The sequence below is a fragment of the Chinchilla lanigera genome, unplaced genomic scaffold, assembly GCF_000276665.1.
Source record: "Chinchilla lanigera isolate Chin_1 unplaced genomic scaffold, ChiLan1.0 scaffold00041, whole genome shotgun sequence".
NCBI classification, from domain to species: Eukaryota; Metazoa; Chordata; class Mammalia; order Rodentia; family Chinchillidae; genus Chinchilla; species Chinchilla lanigera.
The window spans coordinates 13,042,685-13,060,853 of NW_004955442.1; the positions used below are offsets into that span (position 1 = coordinate 13,042,685).

Consider the following 18,169-nt stretch of genomic DNA (forward strand, 5'->3'; position numbering starts at 1 on the left):
ATTGTGAAGTTTAAGTATTTTTTTGTATATTGTGGATATTAATCCTTTATAAGATAGGTGATTGGCAAATATTTTCTCCTAACCTGTTGGTTTGACTTTTTGTTTTTTTATGACAGAGTAGTGCTCCATTACATGTAAATACCACATTTTCTTTATCCATTTATGTGTTGATGGGAACATGGGCCGTTTGCAAGATTTGACTATAAACATAGGTATGCATATATTGCTGTGGCATGATGCTTTTAACTCTTGTGGGAAGATACCTAGGAGGGAGATAACTTAGTCAAATGAGAAGGGGAACTCTGGTTTTAGTATTTTGAGGAATCTCCACACTGATTTCCACAGTAGTTGCACTAGTCTACACTCCCACCAACTGTGGAGCAGGGTTCCTTTTTCCCCACAGCCCCGCCAGCATATTTATTATTGCTTGATTTCTTGAAAATTGCCATTCTTTCTGGAGTGAGATGGAATCTCAGTGTTGTTTTAATTTGCTCTTATGAATGTTGAATATTTTTTCATATATTTATTTGCCATTTCTACTTCTTCATCTGACAAGTGTACATTCATTTCAGATGCCCATTTTTCAATTTGGGGGTCTGATTTGAGTTCTTATATATTCTAGATATGATGCCTTTATCTGAGGAGTAGCTGGTGAAAATTTTTTTCCCATTCTGGGGTTGTGTCTTCAGTCTGCTGATGGTTTCTTTAGCTGTACAAAAGCTTTTCAGTTTGATATGATCCCAGTTGTTGATTCTTTGTAATATTTCCTGTTCAGTTGGAGTTTTGTTCATAAAGTCTTTACCTACATCAATGTCTTCAAGAGTTTTACTTATTCTATCTTCCAGCAGATTAAGTGTTTCTTTTTCTTTCTCTCTTTCTTGTTTTTTTAGACAGCATTTAGGCCTTAAACTCCTGGTGATCCTCCTGCTTCAGCCTCTCAAGTACTGGGATTATACGTGTGCACTAGGGGCTGGGGATTTAGCTCAGCGGCAAAAGCGCCTGCCTGGCAAGCGCAAGGTCATGAGTTCAGTTCCTGGTACCGGACAAAAACCAAAAACCAAAAACCAAAAATAAAAAATATACGTGTGCACTACCACACCTAACAGTGTTTCTGTTTCAATATTCAGAGCTTTGATCCACTTCAATTTTAATTTGGGGCATAGTGAGAGAGATGGGTCTAGGCTCAAACTTTGGCATGTGGAAAGCCAGTTTTCTTAGCACCATTGGGGGGTATTTTATTGGTACATTTTAGATATGTAAATGGTAACATTCACATTCATCATAGAGAATTTGTACCTGTACATGATATATCTTGCTTCTTATTTTTCCCATTCCCCTCCCCTCTCTTCAACCCCTCTTTCCCTCCTTATTTACAAAAGCTTTGTTTCCATTTTTCCTTGTCCCTTCTTTCCTTACCTCTCCTTCTTCCCTTGTTCCCCTTCTCATTTGAACATTTTCTTCCCATTTCCCAATATCTATTATATATTTTGGTCCTTGTTTACACCTGTGGTTTCTCACACCAGAGAAACAATGCAGTATTTATACATGTGTGTCTGATTTATTTCACTTAAGAGTATGGTCTCAAGATGCATCCATTTAGATGGAAATGTCTCAAGCTTATCCTTCTTTATGGCAGAGTAGTACTCTGTGTAGAAAAAATCCACATCTTCTTTATCCATTCATGAGTTGATAGATATTTGGACTGTTTCTGAGATTTAGCTACTACAAACCCTACTTATTAAAGAGGCTATCTTTCTTCCAGTGAACTTGTTTGGCCCCTTTGTCAGAGATAAGGTAGCTGAGTGTGCTCAGAGTTGTTTTTGTATCTTCTGTTTCATTGATCTCGGGTCTTTTTTTGCCAGTACCATGCTGTTTTTATTAGAGTAGCTTTGTAGTATAACTTCAAATTGGGGATTGTGGTGCCCCCTACCTTGTCCTTGCTGCTCAAAATCGTTTTTGGTATTTTTGGTCTCTTCTGGTTCCATATGAATTTTAAGGTTGTGTTCTCTAGTTCTGTGATATATGCTCTTGGTTTTGATCAGGACTGTATTCAATCTATTTAACAATTTTGGAAGTCTGGCTACTTGCACTATGTAGGTTCTGCCTGTCAAAGAACAGGAGATATCTTGCAAATTTTTTTTGAAATTTTCTGATATCCTCCTTTTTTCAGAGTACTGTAGCTTTCTTTTTTTTTTTTTTTCTGGTACTGGGAATCGAACTCATGACCTTGCGCTTGCGAGGCAGGTGCTTTGCCGCTGAGCTAAATCCCCAGCCCCCTGTAGCTTTCAATGTAAAGATCTTTCACTTCCTTTGTTAGATTGATCCTAAGTATTTCTTTTTTTATACTATTGTGAAATGGTTGTTTCCCTAATTTCTCTCTCAGTGAGTTTGTTGTGTACAGGAATGCTATTGATTTTTGAGTGTTGACTTTGTATCCAGCTATGCTACTCATTTGATCATTAAATCTAGAATCATTTTGGTGGAGATTTTGGGATCTTCTATGTAGAGTATCATGTCATCTGCAAATAATAATTTAATTTCCACTTTTCCTTTCCTTTCCTATCCTTATTCTTTTCTGTTTGTTTGTTTTTTTGAGACAGTCTCACTGTATGGTTCAGGCTGCCCCTGAACTTACTATGTAGCCCAGGCTGGCCTCGAACGTGTGGCAATCCTACTGCCTCAGCCGCCCAAGTGGTGGAATTACAGGCATGCGCCACCGTGTCTGACTCCTTATTCCCTTTATTTCTTTCTCTTGTCTAATTGCCCTGGCTAATATTTCCAGAACTATACTGAACAGAACTGGTGACAGTGGACATCCTTGTCTTGTTCCTTATTTTAGAGTGAAAGCTTTCAGTTTTTGACCATTTAGTATGATGTTGTCTATTGGTTCGTCATAGGTGGAGTTTATCAGATTGAGTTAAAGACTTTCTAGTTTATTTATTTATTTATTTATTTATTTATTTTAAGGAAAAGTTTATTAGGGAGTAGCTCTTGAGACACAGGAGGAGTCCCAAGTGGGTTGCCTTCTGTAGGGTTTTTATCATGAATGTGTGTTGGACTTTGTGAAATGCATTTTCTTTTTTTGGGTGGGGTACCAAAAATCGAACTCAAGACCTGGTACTTGCTAGACAGGCATATATGCTGCTAAGCTATATTCCCAGCTGTCAAATGCATTTTCTGTGTCTATTGAGATTATTGTGTAGTTTTTGTCCTTGGTTCTGTTAATGTGGTGTATTACATGATGTTTTGTTTTCTTGACAGTGTTTTTCTTTTTTTTTTTGTTGAGACAGTGTTTTACTATGTAGTTTAGGCTGGTCTTGAACTCACTATATAGCTCGGGCTGGCTTCAAACTCTGGAGGTGATCCTCCTGCCTCAGCCTCCTGAGTGCTGGGATTAGAGGCATGTACCACCACATCCAGCTTGACATTGTTTTCCACAAAGCAGTTTCCAAAAATTTTTCCCAATGCTGGAGATCAAACCCAGGGCCTTGAGTGTGCTGAGCAAGCACTGTAACACTGAGGTCTACCCTGACTCTACCCCCAGCCATTCTACCCCCTGCCCAGAAATTTTCTATTTTATTTTGTCTTTTTTTTTTTTTTTTGGTCTTTTGGAGGCAGGGTCTTGCTCTGCAGTTCAGGCTGGCCTTGAGCTCACTTTGTAGCCCAGGCTGGTCTCGAACTCACAATGATCCTCCTGCCTCAGCCTCCTGAGTGCTGGGATTACAGGCATGCGCCATCCTACCTGGCTCAATTTTAATGAAATATGGTTTACCACATTTTTCTATCATGGATCATGCTTTTGGGTGTTGTATCTAAGAAGTCATAACCAAACCTAAGGTCACCCAGGTTTTCTCCCATGTTATCCTCTAGAGTTCTGTGCTTTACTTTTAAGTCTTTTTGGAAGTCCAGTTGGTCCAGGGCCATTTGTTGGAAAGACCACCTTTTCTCCGTGGTGTTGCCTCTGTTCCTTTGTATTTTTTTCTCTTCTGGTACCAGGAATTGAACTCATGACCTTGCGCTTGCCAGGCAGGCGCTTTGCAGCTGAGCTAAATCCCCAGCCCCTGTTCCTTTGTATTTGTGTGGGTGCTTTCTGTGCGTCCTACTCTAGTCCATTGATCTTTTTGTCTATTAGTTTGCCAGTATCAACACCTAGATTTTGGTAGCTTTTTAGTAAAGTTGGGTAGTATCAGTCCTCTTTTAATTCTCTTGCAATATTGTATTGAAAAGAAAATATTGTATTGATTACTCTGGGTCTTTTACTTCTTCATTGAAATTGTAGAATCACTTAGTATTCACAAAAGGATTTGCTGGAATTTTGATTAGGATTATGTGGAACCTATAGATCAAACTGGAGAGAAATGATATATCAGAAATATATGGATATGGAATATTTATCCATTTATTTAGATCTCTTGGTTTCTTTCATCAGAGTTTTATAGTTTTCCTCATATTTTGTTGGTTTAAATATTTTTTATAACTGAGCTTTTCAATTTTTTGCTCCTAATTAAAATTGTATGCCTGGTGTGGTGGCACATGCCTGTAATCCCAGCACTTGGGAGGCTGAAGTAGGAGGATCGCTGTGAGTTTGAGGCCAGCCTGGGCTACAAAGTGAGCTCAAGGCCAGCCTGAACTACATAGCGAAACCCTGTCTCAAAAAGACAAAAACTAAACTAAACTAAATAAAACAAATTGTAGGGCCAGGGGTATAGCTCGCTCAGCAGCACAGCATCTACCTGGCAAGTGCAAGGTCGTGAGCTCGATTCCTTGTACCAAAAAAACCCAAAAAACGAATTGTAGTGTCTTTAATTTCAAATTGTAACTTGTCATTATTTTTCAAAATATGAAAGGAAGAGCCTGTGTTGATTGAAACAAAGTAGAGCTGGGCTAATATACAAAAAAGAAAATGCTGAGCCAGGCGTGGTGGCACACACCTGTGATCCTAGCTCATGGGAGGCTGAGGCAAACGGATCACTTTAAAAGTCAAGGCCAGCCTGGGCTACATCGTGAGTTCAAAACCAGCCTGAAGTGCATAGTGAGACCTTGTCTCAAAAAAAAAAAAATACTGATCAGCCCCGATATTCCCCACCCCTTGTCCCAGCATTCACACACTGGCCTATGCTGGTCAAGACCTTCCTCCTTGCTCCTCACACTTTCTAAATGTACAGGAATGTGGTCACCAAAATAGAGTTTCGTTTAGTTTGACCACAGTAGAATCACACTGCGCTATGTTATTCTGCAACTTCTTTTTGCACTTAACAATTTATTATCACCAATTATGGCCAAGCCCATAAATAGTGGACACAGACTCTGCCCTATTTCTGCCCCAGTTCTTTTTTTTTTTTCTTGCTTGCTTGCTTGAGTCAGGGTTTCACTATGTAACCGAGGCGGGCCTTGAACTCTTAGTGATCCTCCCTGCCTCTCTTTTTGATCCCTCCTTGCCCTTGGCTAAGCTGGACCTGTAACTGCGCTGAGTGGATGGTTAGGAAGTATTAGCACATCTTCCTGGTTAAAAGTTCTTTAAGTGCAGAAACGATGTCATCTCATTTGCCAGGCTGGGCCTAGCACCGGACCAGACACACATGAAGCAGCCTGTAGCTTCAAGTTTGGTTCTAGACCCCCATTTCTTTTTTGTTTTTTTTTTTGCCTGGCAATAAATATTTTAATTTTTTGTTTCATTTTTATGATGACAAATAATTTTCAAGTTTATTTCCTTTATTTGTTTGTTTGCTTAAATACAAAGTGAAACCACAAAGGGTACAACCAAGACATCATCTCTCCCATGGTGGCATTCAGGCGGATTGTCCTTGATTTGCTGACCTGGCTGGGGTGGGGAAGACTGTCTAGGTAGCACCGCATTGCCTGGGACCAGCATGGCTGGGAGTGAGAATCATTCCCCCGGGAGGGAGGCGGCCACCTGCTCCTGCCAGCGCGCTCCAGGAGAGCACTGAGCCTTCCTTGCGGCCTGCATGGCCAGGGCAGGGGTCCCGGGGTCCCGCCGTAGCTCCTCTGTCCTCATGGCAAGGACACCAGGCGTAGACCCCCATTTCTGTGCTTGTAAAGGGGCCATGGTGATGGCATCCTTCCATAAGGTTTTTGGAGAGCTGAGGGAAGGTTGTGTGTGTGATGTGCCTGGCTCATGGCCGGTGCTCAGGAGCGTGGGCTGTTGGTTCTGCATGTTCTCTTCTGGGTGACTGGGCAGGAAGGGGACCTGCGCCTGCATGAGGAAGAAGAAGCAGGACCTGGGCTGGGGAGACACCTCCTGGTGTGCAGCGCCAGCCCTGAGTATTGGGGCACAGGCTGATTGGAACCTGGGGTGGGGAGCCAAGCCAGGGATCTGCTGGTTCTAACCGCATGCTCTGTTTCTCCTCCCGATTTTCCAGGATAAGCAGCTGCAGATCTTTGACCCCAGAGCAAAGCCTGAGGCCTCTCAGGTGAGTGGTATGAGTAGTGGGTAAGCGGAGCTGCCATGAAATGTGAGGATACAGGCAGCTGGGGGGAAGGGCAGGCTCAGGCTGCTGCTAGAATCTCCTTCTGGGAAGACAGTGCTGCGTCCTGGCAGGGCCTGGCTTTGATCACAGGGTAGGGGGTAGCCAAGCTGCCCACAAGCAGTGGGTGAGGTGTCTATGACTTCAAGAAGGTAATTTGAGATTCCAGTTTCCTCCCCTCCCTTGATACCCTCACCCCTGCACCCTGTCCCTGGTGCAGAGGCCAGCTGCAAAGCATCCAAAAAGAACTACTCACCCGTGCCCCAGGCATCGGAGGACCATGGGGTGGCAAGGGGCTGCCAGCCCCACAGGACCCAGAACGGTAGTATTTTACGTCTGCGCAGGGCCCACGTGCCCATATGAATTCCGAGAGTTTTGGCACCTGGGTTCATGCAGCAAACATGGAGCCCCCGGGAGCCATTTGTTCTTCTAACAGAGACCTTTAAGGGCAGCAGCCAGTGAGCCAGACACACAGGCCTTGTGCTGGTAACTGCTGGGGGTTCTCTTGAGGGTTTAGTGATTTCCAGAGCAACTGGCCTTGGAGCTGAGGCCTGGGTTTTGTCAGGGGGACACACGCAGATGGCCTGAGGTGGGGCGAGCTTATTCCAGGATTTCCCTGAGGGATACAAGGGAAAGCAGGCCATGTGAAGCCACCAAAGAGTTTTAAGCAGCGAGATGAATGGGTTTATGCTTCTCAGAAGAACTTTGTGACTCCACATGGTAGCACATGCCTGTAATCTCAGCACTCAAGAGGCTGAGGCAAGAGGATCACTGTGAATCTGCGGCCGTCTTGGGCTACATAGTGCGTTTAAAGCCAGCCTGCAGCGTGAACTACATAGGGAGACCCTGCCTCAAAAAACCCCAACCAAACCAAACCAAACCAAACCAAAACTTTGAAGAAGCTGAGCCTTCTTCCCCCAGAGAGGTGAAGTGTAGGGTTCTGCTGCTGGCTCTGGGGAGTAGCTGTGTTTGAGGACATAGCCCCTCTCCTCATTTGAAGGACTTCTCCCCCACTTGGGGTCAAGAGTAACCCACCAGCTCAGACCTGGTTGCCTGGGGGCCCCTGCACCCCTTCCTCAGAAACCCAGTCATGTGGCAAGTTGCAGGTTTTGGCCAGGAAGGAAAAGGGAGCTCTGCTCTGTTCAGCTAAAGACAGGTGAACAGAGCCTGGCCAAGCAATTTGGCCATACCATGGCCATGTGTCCTGGTGGTCCCCTGGGCCTGTGGGCATTTGAGTCTCAGGTGGTGTGGGGACCAATGCTAAGAGTCACTTGATAGTTTTCTTTGACTGACTTTCAAGGCTTAGGGTACAAAGAGAGAAAGCCGGGCATGGTGACACACTCCTATAATCATAGTACTTAGGAAGCTGAGGCAAGAGGATTGCTGAGTTTGAGGACAGGCTGGACTACATGAGTTCAAGGCCAACCTAAATTACATAGCAAGTCTCTGTTCCAAAGACAGACAAACAAAAAACAGCTGGGCGTGGCAGTGCATGCCTATAATCCTAGCACTTGGGAGGCTGAGGCAGGAGGATCATTGTGAGTTCGAGGCCAGCCTGGGCTACAAAGTGAGCTCAAGGCCAGCCTGAACTGCATAGTGAGACCCTGTCTCAAAAAAAAAAAAAAAAAAAAAGAAAAAGAAAAACAAAAGAGAGAGAGAGTGAGTCCTTAGCCGCCTCTACCCGAAGTCCGGGCTAGGGTAGTGCACAGGCACCTGTCCTCCCGCCTGGTGGGTGCTGTGCTGGGCCAGCTCCCTGAGTGTTTTCTTCTTCCACTCCTTCCATCCCCTCCCCCTTCTCCAGCAGGGGCGGGTGGTGGTGAGGCTGAGGTGGAGCGGGAGTGGCTGCCAGCCAAGGGGCTCTGTGTTCTTGAAGAGCAAGGGAGGATCTGAGTGTGGGGAGTCCCCTGAAAGGGCTCGGGTGAGGAGACCTGGGAAGAGCGTGGGCGCCCCTCCTCCCAGCCGCTGGTGCGGGGGCAGTGGGCCTGGAAGGAATGCCGCCCTCCGCCCAGCCCTGCCCCCCACTTCCGCCCAGGGCATCTGGCCCACACCTGGCTTCTATTAGGAAAACTGCTGCTGGCGGCCAGGGTCCGTATGAGCTGAGGGGCCAGTCAGGGAGAGGCTTGTGGTAGCAGCTTCTCTGAAATCCCTTTCTGCTTGGTGAGGGCCATGGCTGGAGGTTTGAAGGGTATGCTGCCCTTTGTCCTTCCTTTGATCTTTGGAGTGTCACCTCACCTGAGCCCTGGGTCATCACTGGAGTGCTTGTGTGGGGTTGAGGGGGGGAAGTCCTCCTGATACAGCCACCACAGCCCGGAGCAGGGGACCCTGGGCATTCCCCTCTGTGCAAACCTGGGACTTGATGTGTTATGTTTATTTATTTTTGATGGAGTTTCACTATGTTGCTCAGGTTGACCTCAAAATTTTGATCTTTCTGCCTTAGCCTTTTTTTTTTTTTTTTTTGTCTTTTTGAAACAGGGTCTCGCTATGCAGTTCCAGCTGGCCTTGAGCTCGCTTTATAGCCCAGGCTGGCCTCGAACTCCCAACAATCCTCCTGCCTCAGCCTCCCGAGTGCTGGGATTACAGGCATGCGCCACCACGCCTGGCATAGCCTTCTTTTTCTTTTGAGACAGGGTCTCATTACATAGTTTAGGGTGACCTTAAACTCACTATGTAGCCCAGGCTAGGCTCAAACTAATAGCAATCCTCATGTCTCAGCCTCCCAAATGCTGGGATCACAGGCGTGTGCCACCATACCTGGCCTGCCTTACCCTTCTGAGTAGCTGGGACCACAGTTATGTGACACTGAGTCAAGCCCTGTCCCTACTTTATTTATCTATTTATTTATTTATTTATTTAGGTCTTTTTGAGACGGATTTCATATGCAGTTCAGGCTAGTTTTGAACTCACTTTGTAGCCCAGGCTGGCCTCAGACTTGCTTTGATCCTTCTGCCTCAGCCTTCCGAGTGTTGGGATTACAGGCATGCACCACCACACTTGGCTTTTATTTTTAGATTGTGTTTATGATCATTCCTTATGTCCTAGGCACTTAGCATGTAGGACTTTTGTTGTCCCTTTGGTTCTTTCTTTTGTCCAGGCCAGTACCCCAAAGGCCAGGCCTTTTGTCACTGCTCCAGGATCACAAAGCACAGTAACAGAGCCAGGCTGGGATGAGCCTCCCAGGGCCCTCTGCTGCCTTCTCACCAGGCAGAGCCCAGTGGAGCCATACCTGAACAGGGAAGCAGCAGCCCAAGGCTGAAGGATGCTCAGGGTTTGGTGAGGCCTCAGCACCCTGGTCGGCGAAGAGAAGGGGCCAGAAAGCCATTGGACCTCTCTCCTAGGCTGGTGCCAGCTCCTCCTGAGCTACACCTCTGTGACAAGGCAGGGCGGGCATGAGGATGAGCATCCAGAGCCCAGCACTGAGCCTGGTCTTCCAGCCAGGTGGGGATCTCACCACTGGGAACGGGGCCTCTTACCCTAGGAGGGAGCCCAGGGCTACCCCTAGAGCCACCCTGCTCCACAAGGAAGTGTTATGCCACTGGGATTTGGCTGCACAGCAGCCGGAATGCTGGGTATGTGCCCCCCCACGCGGCTCCCCCGCTGGCGGTGCTTGACTGTAGCCCCTCCTGTTCTCCTCCAGAAGCTAGGTATGGGGTGGAGTTTGGTCGAGGGACTAAGAAGCAACAGATCTGTCTTTGGGCTTCTTCCTTCATGAGCAGGATGCCTGTTGTCTGTGGGGACAAAAGCCATCTCCTGGCGGAACCTGTGGACCACCTTGCCCCTGGAAGGCAATTTACCAATCCGGCCTCCCAGTGCTTTCCCTAGAGGTCTCTTAATAGCAGAGCTGGTTCTTACAGGTAGCAGATGCTTGGGTTCTAGCAGCAGCCTCCCCTGGGCCCAGGAGATTGAGACTGAAGCCCTGGAGGGAGGGCTTCTCCTCCCAGAGGCTCAAGCCTCACTGGGCCGAGCAAAGAATGTTCTTTTTTTTTTTTTTTTTTTTTGTGGTGGTACTGGAGATCAAACCCAGGGCCTTTGCTCTGAGCTTTATCCCCAGCCCTTCTTAATTTTTCTTTATTTTGAGATAGTATCTCATTAACTCACAAGTGCTTGAACTTGCCATCCTCCTGCCTCACCCTACTAGCGTGCTGGGATTACAGGCGTGTGCCACCATAGCCCAGCTCCAACTTTGCAACTTGAAGTCACTCCAGTGATCTTGTGTTAGAGGAGCAAAGGTGCCTGCTGACCCCTCTGCTTCCTGTGGGCCCTAGGCAAAGCGTTGGGTGTGGCCGTAGCAGGGATTGGCTTCCCTGATGTTCACCCTATCCTCAGAGCCCACCAGCCCCTCTGCCCAGAAGCCTGGTGCTCCCTGAAGTGGTCCGGTCTGGAGATACTTGCCTGGAACCAGAGGGCATCTGGGAGGGCAGTGGTGGTCCTGGCTCCCCAGTCCTATCTCTGCTGCCTTCTACCTGTGATTATGCAGATCTTTACCTCTGAGACTCAGATCCTTCTTTTGCAGACTGAAATAACCGACCCCAGCTCGCGGGGTACAGCTGTGTTGCTGGACAGTTCTAGGCAGGGCAGTTTCTCCTTCCTGGTCCCTGGTTTCTCTGTGTGTAAACAGGAAGCCAGCGGGCGTGATGGTGCACGCCTATAATCCTAGCACTCAGGAGGCTGAGGCAGGAGGATCATTGTAAGTTCGAGACCAGCCTGGGCTACAAAGTGAGCCCAAGGCCTGAACTATATAGTGAGACCCTGTCTTGAAAAAAAACCAAAAACAGGAAGCCAGGAGATGTGGGCCAAGATGCAGTCCTCTCTAACCTGTGCCTCTGAGTGGAAAATGTTCAACAGCAGCCCCACACCTCAGGCCTGCAGGCCTAGCCTGGCTGCCTCCCTTGCCCTGCCCACCAGCTGTACTGGCCTCTCTGCTTCCAGTCCCTGACTTTCAGCCATTCGTTCCCTCCCTGTGTGGCTCATACCTGCTGGTCCTCCATCCTCGCTCAAATGAGAACTTTACAGTGACTTCAGTTGTGCTCCAGTTATACCATTATCAGCCTTTTTAAGAACACATCTGCTATGCGGCAGACATGGTCCTGAGCCCTTTGCAAGTGCTGGCCCCTTGAGACGGTCCTCCATGAGGAGGGCTTGCCACAGTGCCTTTTACATTGGGGTGCCGGAGGCACCGTGACATTGCGTGGCTCATCCTGGGACAGAGCACAGGAGCAGGGCTAGGGTTTTGGCTTGGAGCTTGCTTCCTTGACCTCTGCTTCTCTCCACAGTCCACGTACGGTAATGTGTAGCAACATAGCAACTCCTCTCTGGTCCAGCTTGTCTCCCTAGTCTGTACATCCATGGTTTGGGGACCTTGTTTGTTTCCATTGCAGTGTCTTCTAGGTCTTAGTGGAGTATGCAGCTTGAATGTTTATATTGTAAGAGAAAAAATGAGTGAGCAACCCTGCCTCACCTACCTTCTTGATCCTCTGAGAACTACCCAGCCCCACTGCCAGCTCCTGGCACAGTCCTTGGCTTGGGAAGCCCCACATGTTTGTTGACTGAATGAATGATATACAGACCAGTTGGGAATCATCTGGTTTGCTGCTTACACAAGGGACATTTGGACATTGACAAGAGGGTAGGAGCCCAAGTGACACTTTGACTCACTTGGGATTATCAAGGGTGGGGCTAGCTGGTGCCTGACCCCTGCCTTGACGACCCCCCAGCCCCTCTTACATGGAGAGGCATAGGGAGCCCTAGTTCTCAGGCTCTAGTCCTGACTTCCTGTGCGGCTGTGGCTGAGTGGGAAGGGAGCAGTGAGAAAAGCCCCTTGAGTGACATGATGCGGAGCATTTCCAGTGCTCTCCCACGCTGGGGTCGGCCTCTGTGGGCTGGGGAGGGGGCCCTGGGCCAGCTCCTCGAGGCTGCTTCCCTCCCTCATTCATTCCCAAGATCGTGGGAAGCTTGGAGGAGGCTGGCCACACTTGGGGTGAGCTATTTTTGGTAACAGGGTCCTTGTCTCAGGCTCCAAGGGGCAGGGTGACTGGGAGGGAGCTGTTTGCATTTCCTCTGGCCCCCTCGGCTTTCCCTGCCAGGGCCCAAAGGGACAGGGCCCCCTGCCTGGGATGTGAACTTCCCTCTCCTTCCTGGGGGCACGAGCCTTTGTCCAGGCAGTTCTAGTACCCCAGGAGGCCACAGGGGCCACCACTTTGCCATCTCCAGGATGTTCCCCGGAGCTCGGCCCCAGGCCCTCCCTCTGGCCTGCTGGCAGCGTCAGGAGGCAGTGGTAATCCTCCTAATCCTGTGATTTGCACGGCGCTTTGCCCAAGGCCTGGTCTTTCCACATGTACTCTCATTTCATCTTTGCGACAGCTCCCAGGAGTGGGCTCCATGAGCCCTGTTTGTAAGCAAGAGAAATGAGGTTCCCAAAGGTATGGAGTCTCCAGGGTCACACAGGTCTTGGCCGTAGGGCCACAACCATGACACAGGGCCGAGGAACTCAGCTGCGTGCTGCTATCTTTGGCCTCAGTGGCAGTCCTCTCAGGAGGAGAGACCCTGAGACCAACTCTGCCAGCCAGGGTGGACTTTGGGTCAGACCTGCCTTCAGGGTGGTGGCAGGGTCATCCTGTCTATGTAGAAGGTCCTCCTGGGGAAGTTCACATCCTGGCCAGTCACAGGGGCTTCTTAGGGGAAGCTCACCTGGCTCCGCTTGCCTTTTGTGGGTGCTCAGGCAGATGCTTCCAGCTGCAGCCCACTTTGGGGGGCCTTACCCCCAGTAGGGGTCCCGGTGACTCAGCATTATCTCTTGCCTCCTGCAGAGCGTCCAGGCCCACATGAACAGCAGGGAGAGCCGGGTGGCATGGACAGCCTCCCAGGAGCACCTTGTGTCCACTGGATTCAACCAGGTAAGGGTTCCTCTGGCTCGAGTGGAGCACTGCCAGACGGGGACGTGTCTAGCCCTTTGGGCTCCTGCCCCAAGAAGGTGGGGTGAAGCCACCAGGAGGTGGGGAGCTGCTGGCCAGTTCCAGGCCTGTCCATATACGGCCTGGCTGTGGATCTGGGTCTCAGAACCCCAGGGGACTGATGGCTGTGGAAAACTGGCAGATTCCAATTGCAATAGCTAAGCCTGACCTTGAGCGCTGTGGTGGCCCCGTAGGGACCATAGTCCAAGGAGGGAACTGCCCCTTGTCCCTTGTCACCTAAGAGTTTTTAAAGGGGCAGGACATGAAAATCCAAATTCTTGGCCAGGCACAGTGCCTGCCTGGCAAGCATGAGGCCCTGAGTTCGATTCCTGATATAAACAAAAGCAAATTCCCCCTCCCTGGCTTGACTCCCTTCTGTTCTGGGCAGGTGCCCTATACTAGGCTGCACCCTCAGGCCCTGGGTTCCTGGAGCCTGTGGGGTAGGGCTGAGGGCTGGGTTCCTCTGAGCCTTTTCCCGGCCCCTCCCCACAGATGCGTGAGCGAGAAGTGAAACTCTGGGACACCCGACTTTTCTCCAGTGCCCTGGCCTCCTTCACCCTGGATACCTCTCCTGGGTAGGTGACGTGGCATGCTGGGGTTGGAGGCTGTGGGCCCAGGGCTTGAACAGTGTCCCAAGTCTAGGCCCAGTGCATGAGTGCCACTGTAAGGGCTCCTGACCCAGGCTGTCAGTGTAGAAGGCTGGTCACCTGAGGATACAGGTACCTGAGTTGTACTACAAGGTCCATGCAAAAGAATCTGGTCCTGTGGAGCTGAGCATGGTGACTCATGCCTGTAATCTCAGCACTTGGGAGGCTGAGGCAGGAGGATCCCTGAGTTTGAGAGCAGATGGACTACATAGTGAGTTTGAGACTGGCCTTCAGGAGCCCCAGCTCTCATCAGCAGGAAGCGCTGAGAGGGTAGATACGTGCTCCCTGTCACCTTGGGTCCCTGGAAGCAGAGCGAGTCCTCAACCCTGGGACCCCTCACATGGCCCAGGGCTCATGCAGATGTGTTTTGGCATTTGGGGAGGGAGCTGTGACCATGCACAGGAACGTGCTTGGTTTTGCTGTGCCTGTTCCTGTGGCCTCAGGACCCACACAGGCCTGAGGCAGTGATGGGGAGGTGGACACAGCGTGGGCATGGGGTGACACTGGACAGGTGGGCAGGTGGGGAGGTACTTGTGGGCCTGGACTCCACTGAGGTTTGTGAGGCTCACTCAGTAACTGCCGCATGGCTATCCCTGGCTTGTCCCCATGTGGAGTTGGTGCCTAGGCAGCATGGGAGGTCCAGGTGTATCTGATCCTTTCAGTGCCGCCTCCCATGTCGCTGCCTAGCTGAGCAGCTTTGTGCAGAGAGGGTCTTGGTCCACAGTGGCTGTAGACCCAGCCACCAGCAGGCTTGTGGCAAACACATACAAGGAACCAGTTCATTTGGTCCACACAGCTACTCACATTACAGCTGAGGAAACCGAGGCTCAGGCAGGGTCAGAGACTTGGCCAGGCCATCTGTCGGGGAGGAGGCAGGGACTTGGTCTCTGTTCTGATGCCTTAGCCGGTCTCAGCAGTGACTCAGACTGGCTGGCTGCGCCCTCTCAGGGAGGGATCGGGGAATGCCAGAGCCAGCATGGCTCACCCAGCCCCATCTTGCGTGCATTTCACAACCGAGGAAACTGAGTCATAGAGGGGCAGGGGCCAGCCCAAGCTCCAGGAGTAGCAAGGGTAGTGTATCTGGGGACAAGGAGGACTGCAGGGTCGCCCTTGTACCCTCCAGAAACGCCCTCACCTGAGTGCCAGTAAGAGGCCTTGCTGATAGGTTCCCTGGCTCAGAGCCCGCCACAAAAAGAAAGGGAAGGGTTAGGGGGACAGAACCTCCATCCCACCCTCTTAGACCCAAGGAGGGTGCTAGTGAGGCACTTTTACAGATGAGAAGAGCAAAACTGAGTAACACCCGGGGCCTTTGCTGAACCCACTCAGCAAGGCTGCCGGAGGCCAGGTTGTCCGCCTCCTTCTGTGCTCTGGCTGGGGGCGGGGTGGTCAGGAAAGGAGTCAGCTGGGGTGCCCCTGCCTTGGAGGAATCAGAGCAGTCAGGCCTTGATGCTTCACTTCCATTTTGGCACCCACCTCGTCTCTGGCCCAGCTCTGGCATCCTACCCTCCAGGCCTTCCCACACCAGTTGGCCCCTTCCCTACAGCCCCCCAGCAGAGGCGTTGTGGGCGAGAAGGGCCTGGCATCAGCACTCAGTGCTCTTCCTCCCACCACTTCCTGCCTCCCGAGCTCCGCTGTCCGTGACGGGCCCTCTCCCCTGCCCGGCCCCTGCCCGGCCCCTGCCCAGACCCCATGGTGCCACTGGCCAGGCTGACCCTGTAATTACAGCAGTTAAGAATAGCCTTGCAGGACCAGGGAGGACTGGAGCTGCTCAAATCACTCCCAGCTGGGTGCAGTTCAGTGTCCCGCCCCTCCCTCCCGCCACCCTGGCCCCTTACCCCAGTAGGCCCACACCCTTGGCAAAGGAGCTGGGACTGCAGCCTCCATGAAGTTGGTGGGCACAAGGATGCATGCCAGCCTCCAGGCTGTTCTGAAAGGTGGCGGCTCTCCTGCCCTCCCGGGCACTCTGCAAACCAGAGTCCCCACTGATGGAAGGTGGGAAGCGTGCAGGGCGTCAACTGTGGGCACAGCCATGGGGCAGGTTGGCGTCTGTGTCCGCTCAGCTGCCCTCAATTCTTCTGTTTTACAGATTTTCCATATTGGTTTGGGCAGAACAGTGTGTGCTGTTAAGAACTGTAGGGGCCGGGGGTCTGGCACCTTCCCTGTCCCCTTCCTCGTCCATCGCAGGGGCTGCTGTTGTGGTTCCCATCTCCCTCCTCACCACCATTTGTGGAGTGTCTACAGGGAAGTGTGCCACAGTGAGCAGAGGAGAGCCCCTGGGAGCCAGGCCATCCACAGTCATTCTAACAAGGTTGCCTGGCACTTTCTGTGTGCCAGACCCCGTGCATGGCACAGGGTGGGGAAGGGAATAATGCGAGGGACTGGTGGAGCCACTTACACTCTGGTCCGCGAGAGCAGAGATACCTGTTTCAGTTGTTCTGTGCTGGGTGTGAACTGAGAGGTGGTACTCGTGTGCCCCACTCCCTCCTTCTTGGCTGGCTGCCCTGCCTCAGCAGGCAGCAGGGGTTGGGATCTGAGCGAGCCCCTCTCCGCCTTTCTGCAGTGCTACTCTTCCTCTGTGCAGGGGCTGGTTAGCTGTGGGAGGGGTGCATGCATGGCCCAGGCCTGTGGCGGTCAGAACCCAGAGATGGGACTAGCACATTCCTATGTCTGCCTCTGGTCCCTGGCCTGAAACCAGTGGATTATCCTGGGTAGGGCCCGCATCTTGGCTTAGTCCCCACTGGAGATGGAACACTCTGAAAACCTCTCCTGGGAGGCTCCTTTCTCCGGGTCTCCTGCCACCCAACCAGGTTTGCTTTGTAGCGAAAACATTTACTCAGCAGCCACTGTATCTGCAGCAGCCACAGCCCCACAAAGGCCCCTTTGACAGGGCTGATGGGGAAGCGGGGAGGCCTCACCATGGCCACTGCCCTAATAGGACACAGGCCTACAGGAAATCCACCTGGGTTGCTGCCGCCTCCACTTCAGGAGGAAGAGGCCCCACCCAGGGCCACTGCCACCACCCACTGCCCGCATGACCTGCCGCCCGCCACCTCCCTCCTCGTGCCAGAGCCCTCAGCAGCCACTAATTGAATCCAGAGCCTCGCGTGGCTGGGGCTGACTCGGTGCTGACATCAACACCCTGAGCCGCAGGGCCTGCTCCCTGGGCCTGGCTGGGCAGCCTCCTTCCCATCAGGGATAAGGCTGGGGGCCAGGGGGTTGGCCCACAGGACACTGCCCTGGGGCCTGTGGGAATTGAGCTCCAGCTTTTTCTGGGCCCCTTCATTGAGCCAGGGCTGTCTCCCCCTTCACTCCCTGGGGGATAACAGGAAAAGGTGCTATATGTATGTTATTGCCCCCAAACTCCCTGGACTGGGTACAGGGAATACCAGTCCCTGCCTGTCGCACCTCAACCTTCAGCCCTCCTGGAAAACACTCCTACCTCGGGGAGTTCCGGAGCACCTGAGCACATCCCCCGTGCAGGGGCTAAGGGGGCACCACAGGGCCACCAAGCCGGGTGCCATCTGCAAGCCAGAGTTGGCCTTCTGGCCCTGTCCTAAGCCTGCCACTAATAGCTGTGGCTCACCCCTTCCCTCCCTAGCAATTGGCAATAGGTGCATGCTTCCCCCCAACCAGGGCCCTTCTTCACACATAGGGCAGGAAGCGAAGTGGGATTTCTTAACTGAGTCCTGGGCAGAGGGCAGTGAGACAGCAGGGAGGAGCTGGGAACAAGCTCACCACCTGGCTGGCCTAGAACCTGCCAGACAGCTCTGGGGTCCACCTGGCTCTAGAACTAGCTGTGACACCCAGGAATGAGACACTCAAAGGAGCCCTCTCTCCCCCAGAAGGAGGCAGGTGGTGAAGTGACTGTCAGGCCTGCCCAAGAAGGGCGTGACCTCTCTTGGGAACCCTGTGTGCTCCTTATCTGCTGCACACCTCTCCCAGCCTCACACACAGGCACTGTGGCTCCTGTTAGCAGAAGGCCTGGCTGTGGTGAAGCTTCCCTGACTGGTCCCTTCCCTAAGGGGGCCTCAGCAGTAGCATTACAGCCCAGGCCTGGTGCCCAGGGCAGAGAAGTGCCTCAGCCGCAGCT

The 18,169-nt window shown here is 51.4% G+C and overlaps 1 protein-coding gene and 1 long non-coding RNA gene across 4 annotated transcripts in view; one reads left to right on the plus strand and one right to left on the minus strand.

Moving 5' to 3' along the window:
* The window catches only part of Coro7 (coronin 7), a 74,866-nt gene that overhangs the window by 32,653 nt on the left and 24,044 nt on the right, over positions 1 to 18,169 (plus strand). For 2 of the 3 annotated variants that reach the window (XM_005391296.2, XM_005391297.2), the window contains exons 7-9: positions 6,381 to 6,431; positions 13,289 to 13,375; positions 13,925 to 14,007. In XM_005391296.2, coding sequence (XP_005391353.1) covers positions 6,381 to 6,431; positions 13,289 to 13,375; positions 13,925 to 14,007 — 221 coding nt within the window. Of the gene's footprint in view, positions 1 to 6,380; positions 6,432 to 12,803; positions 12,902 to 13,288; positions 13,376 to 13,924; positions 14,008 to 18,169 lie in introns of those variants that run through there. The other variant, XM_005391298.2, reaches the window with a different exon arrangement.
* On the minus strand, positions 5,695 to 13,280 carry LOC106149306. Its single transcript, XR_001235385.1, has 2 exons — positions 13,170 to 13,280; positions 5,695 to 6,214 (listed from the first exon to the last, which is right to left on the minus strand). It is a non-coding gene; the product is annotated as an uncharacterized LOC106149306 (long non-coding RNA).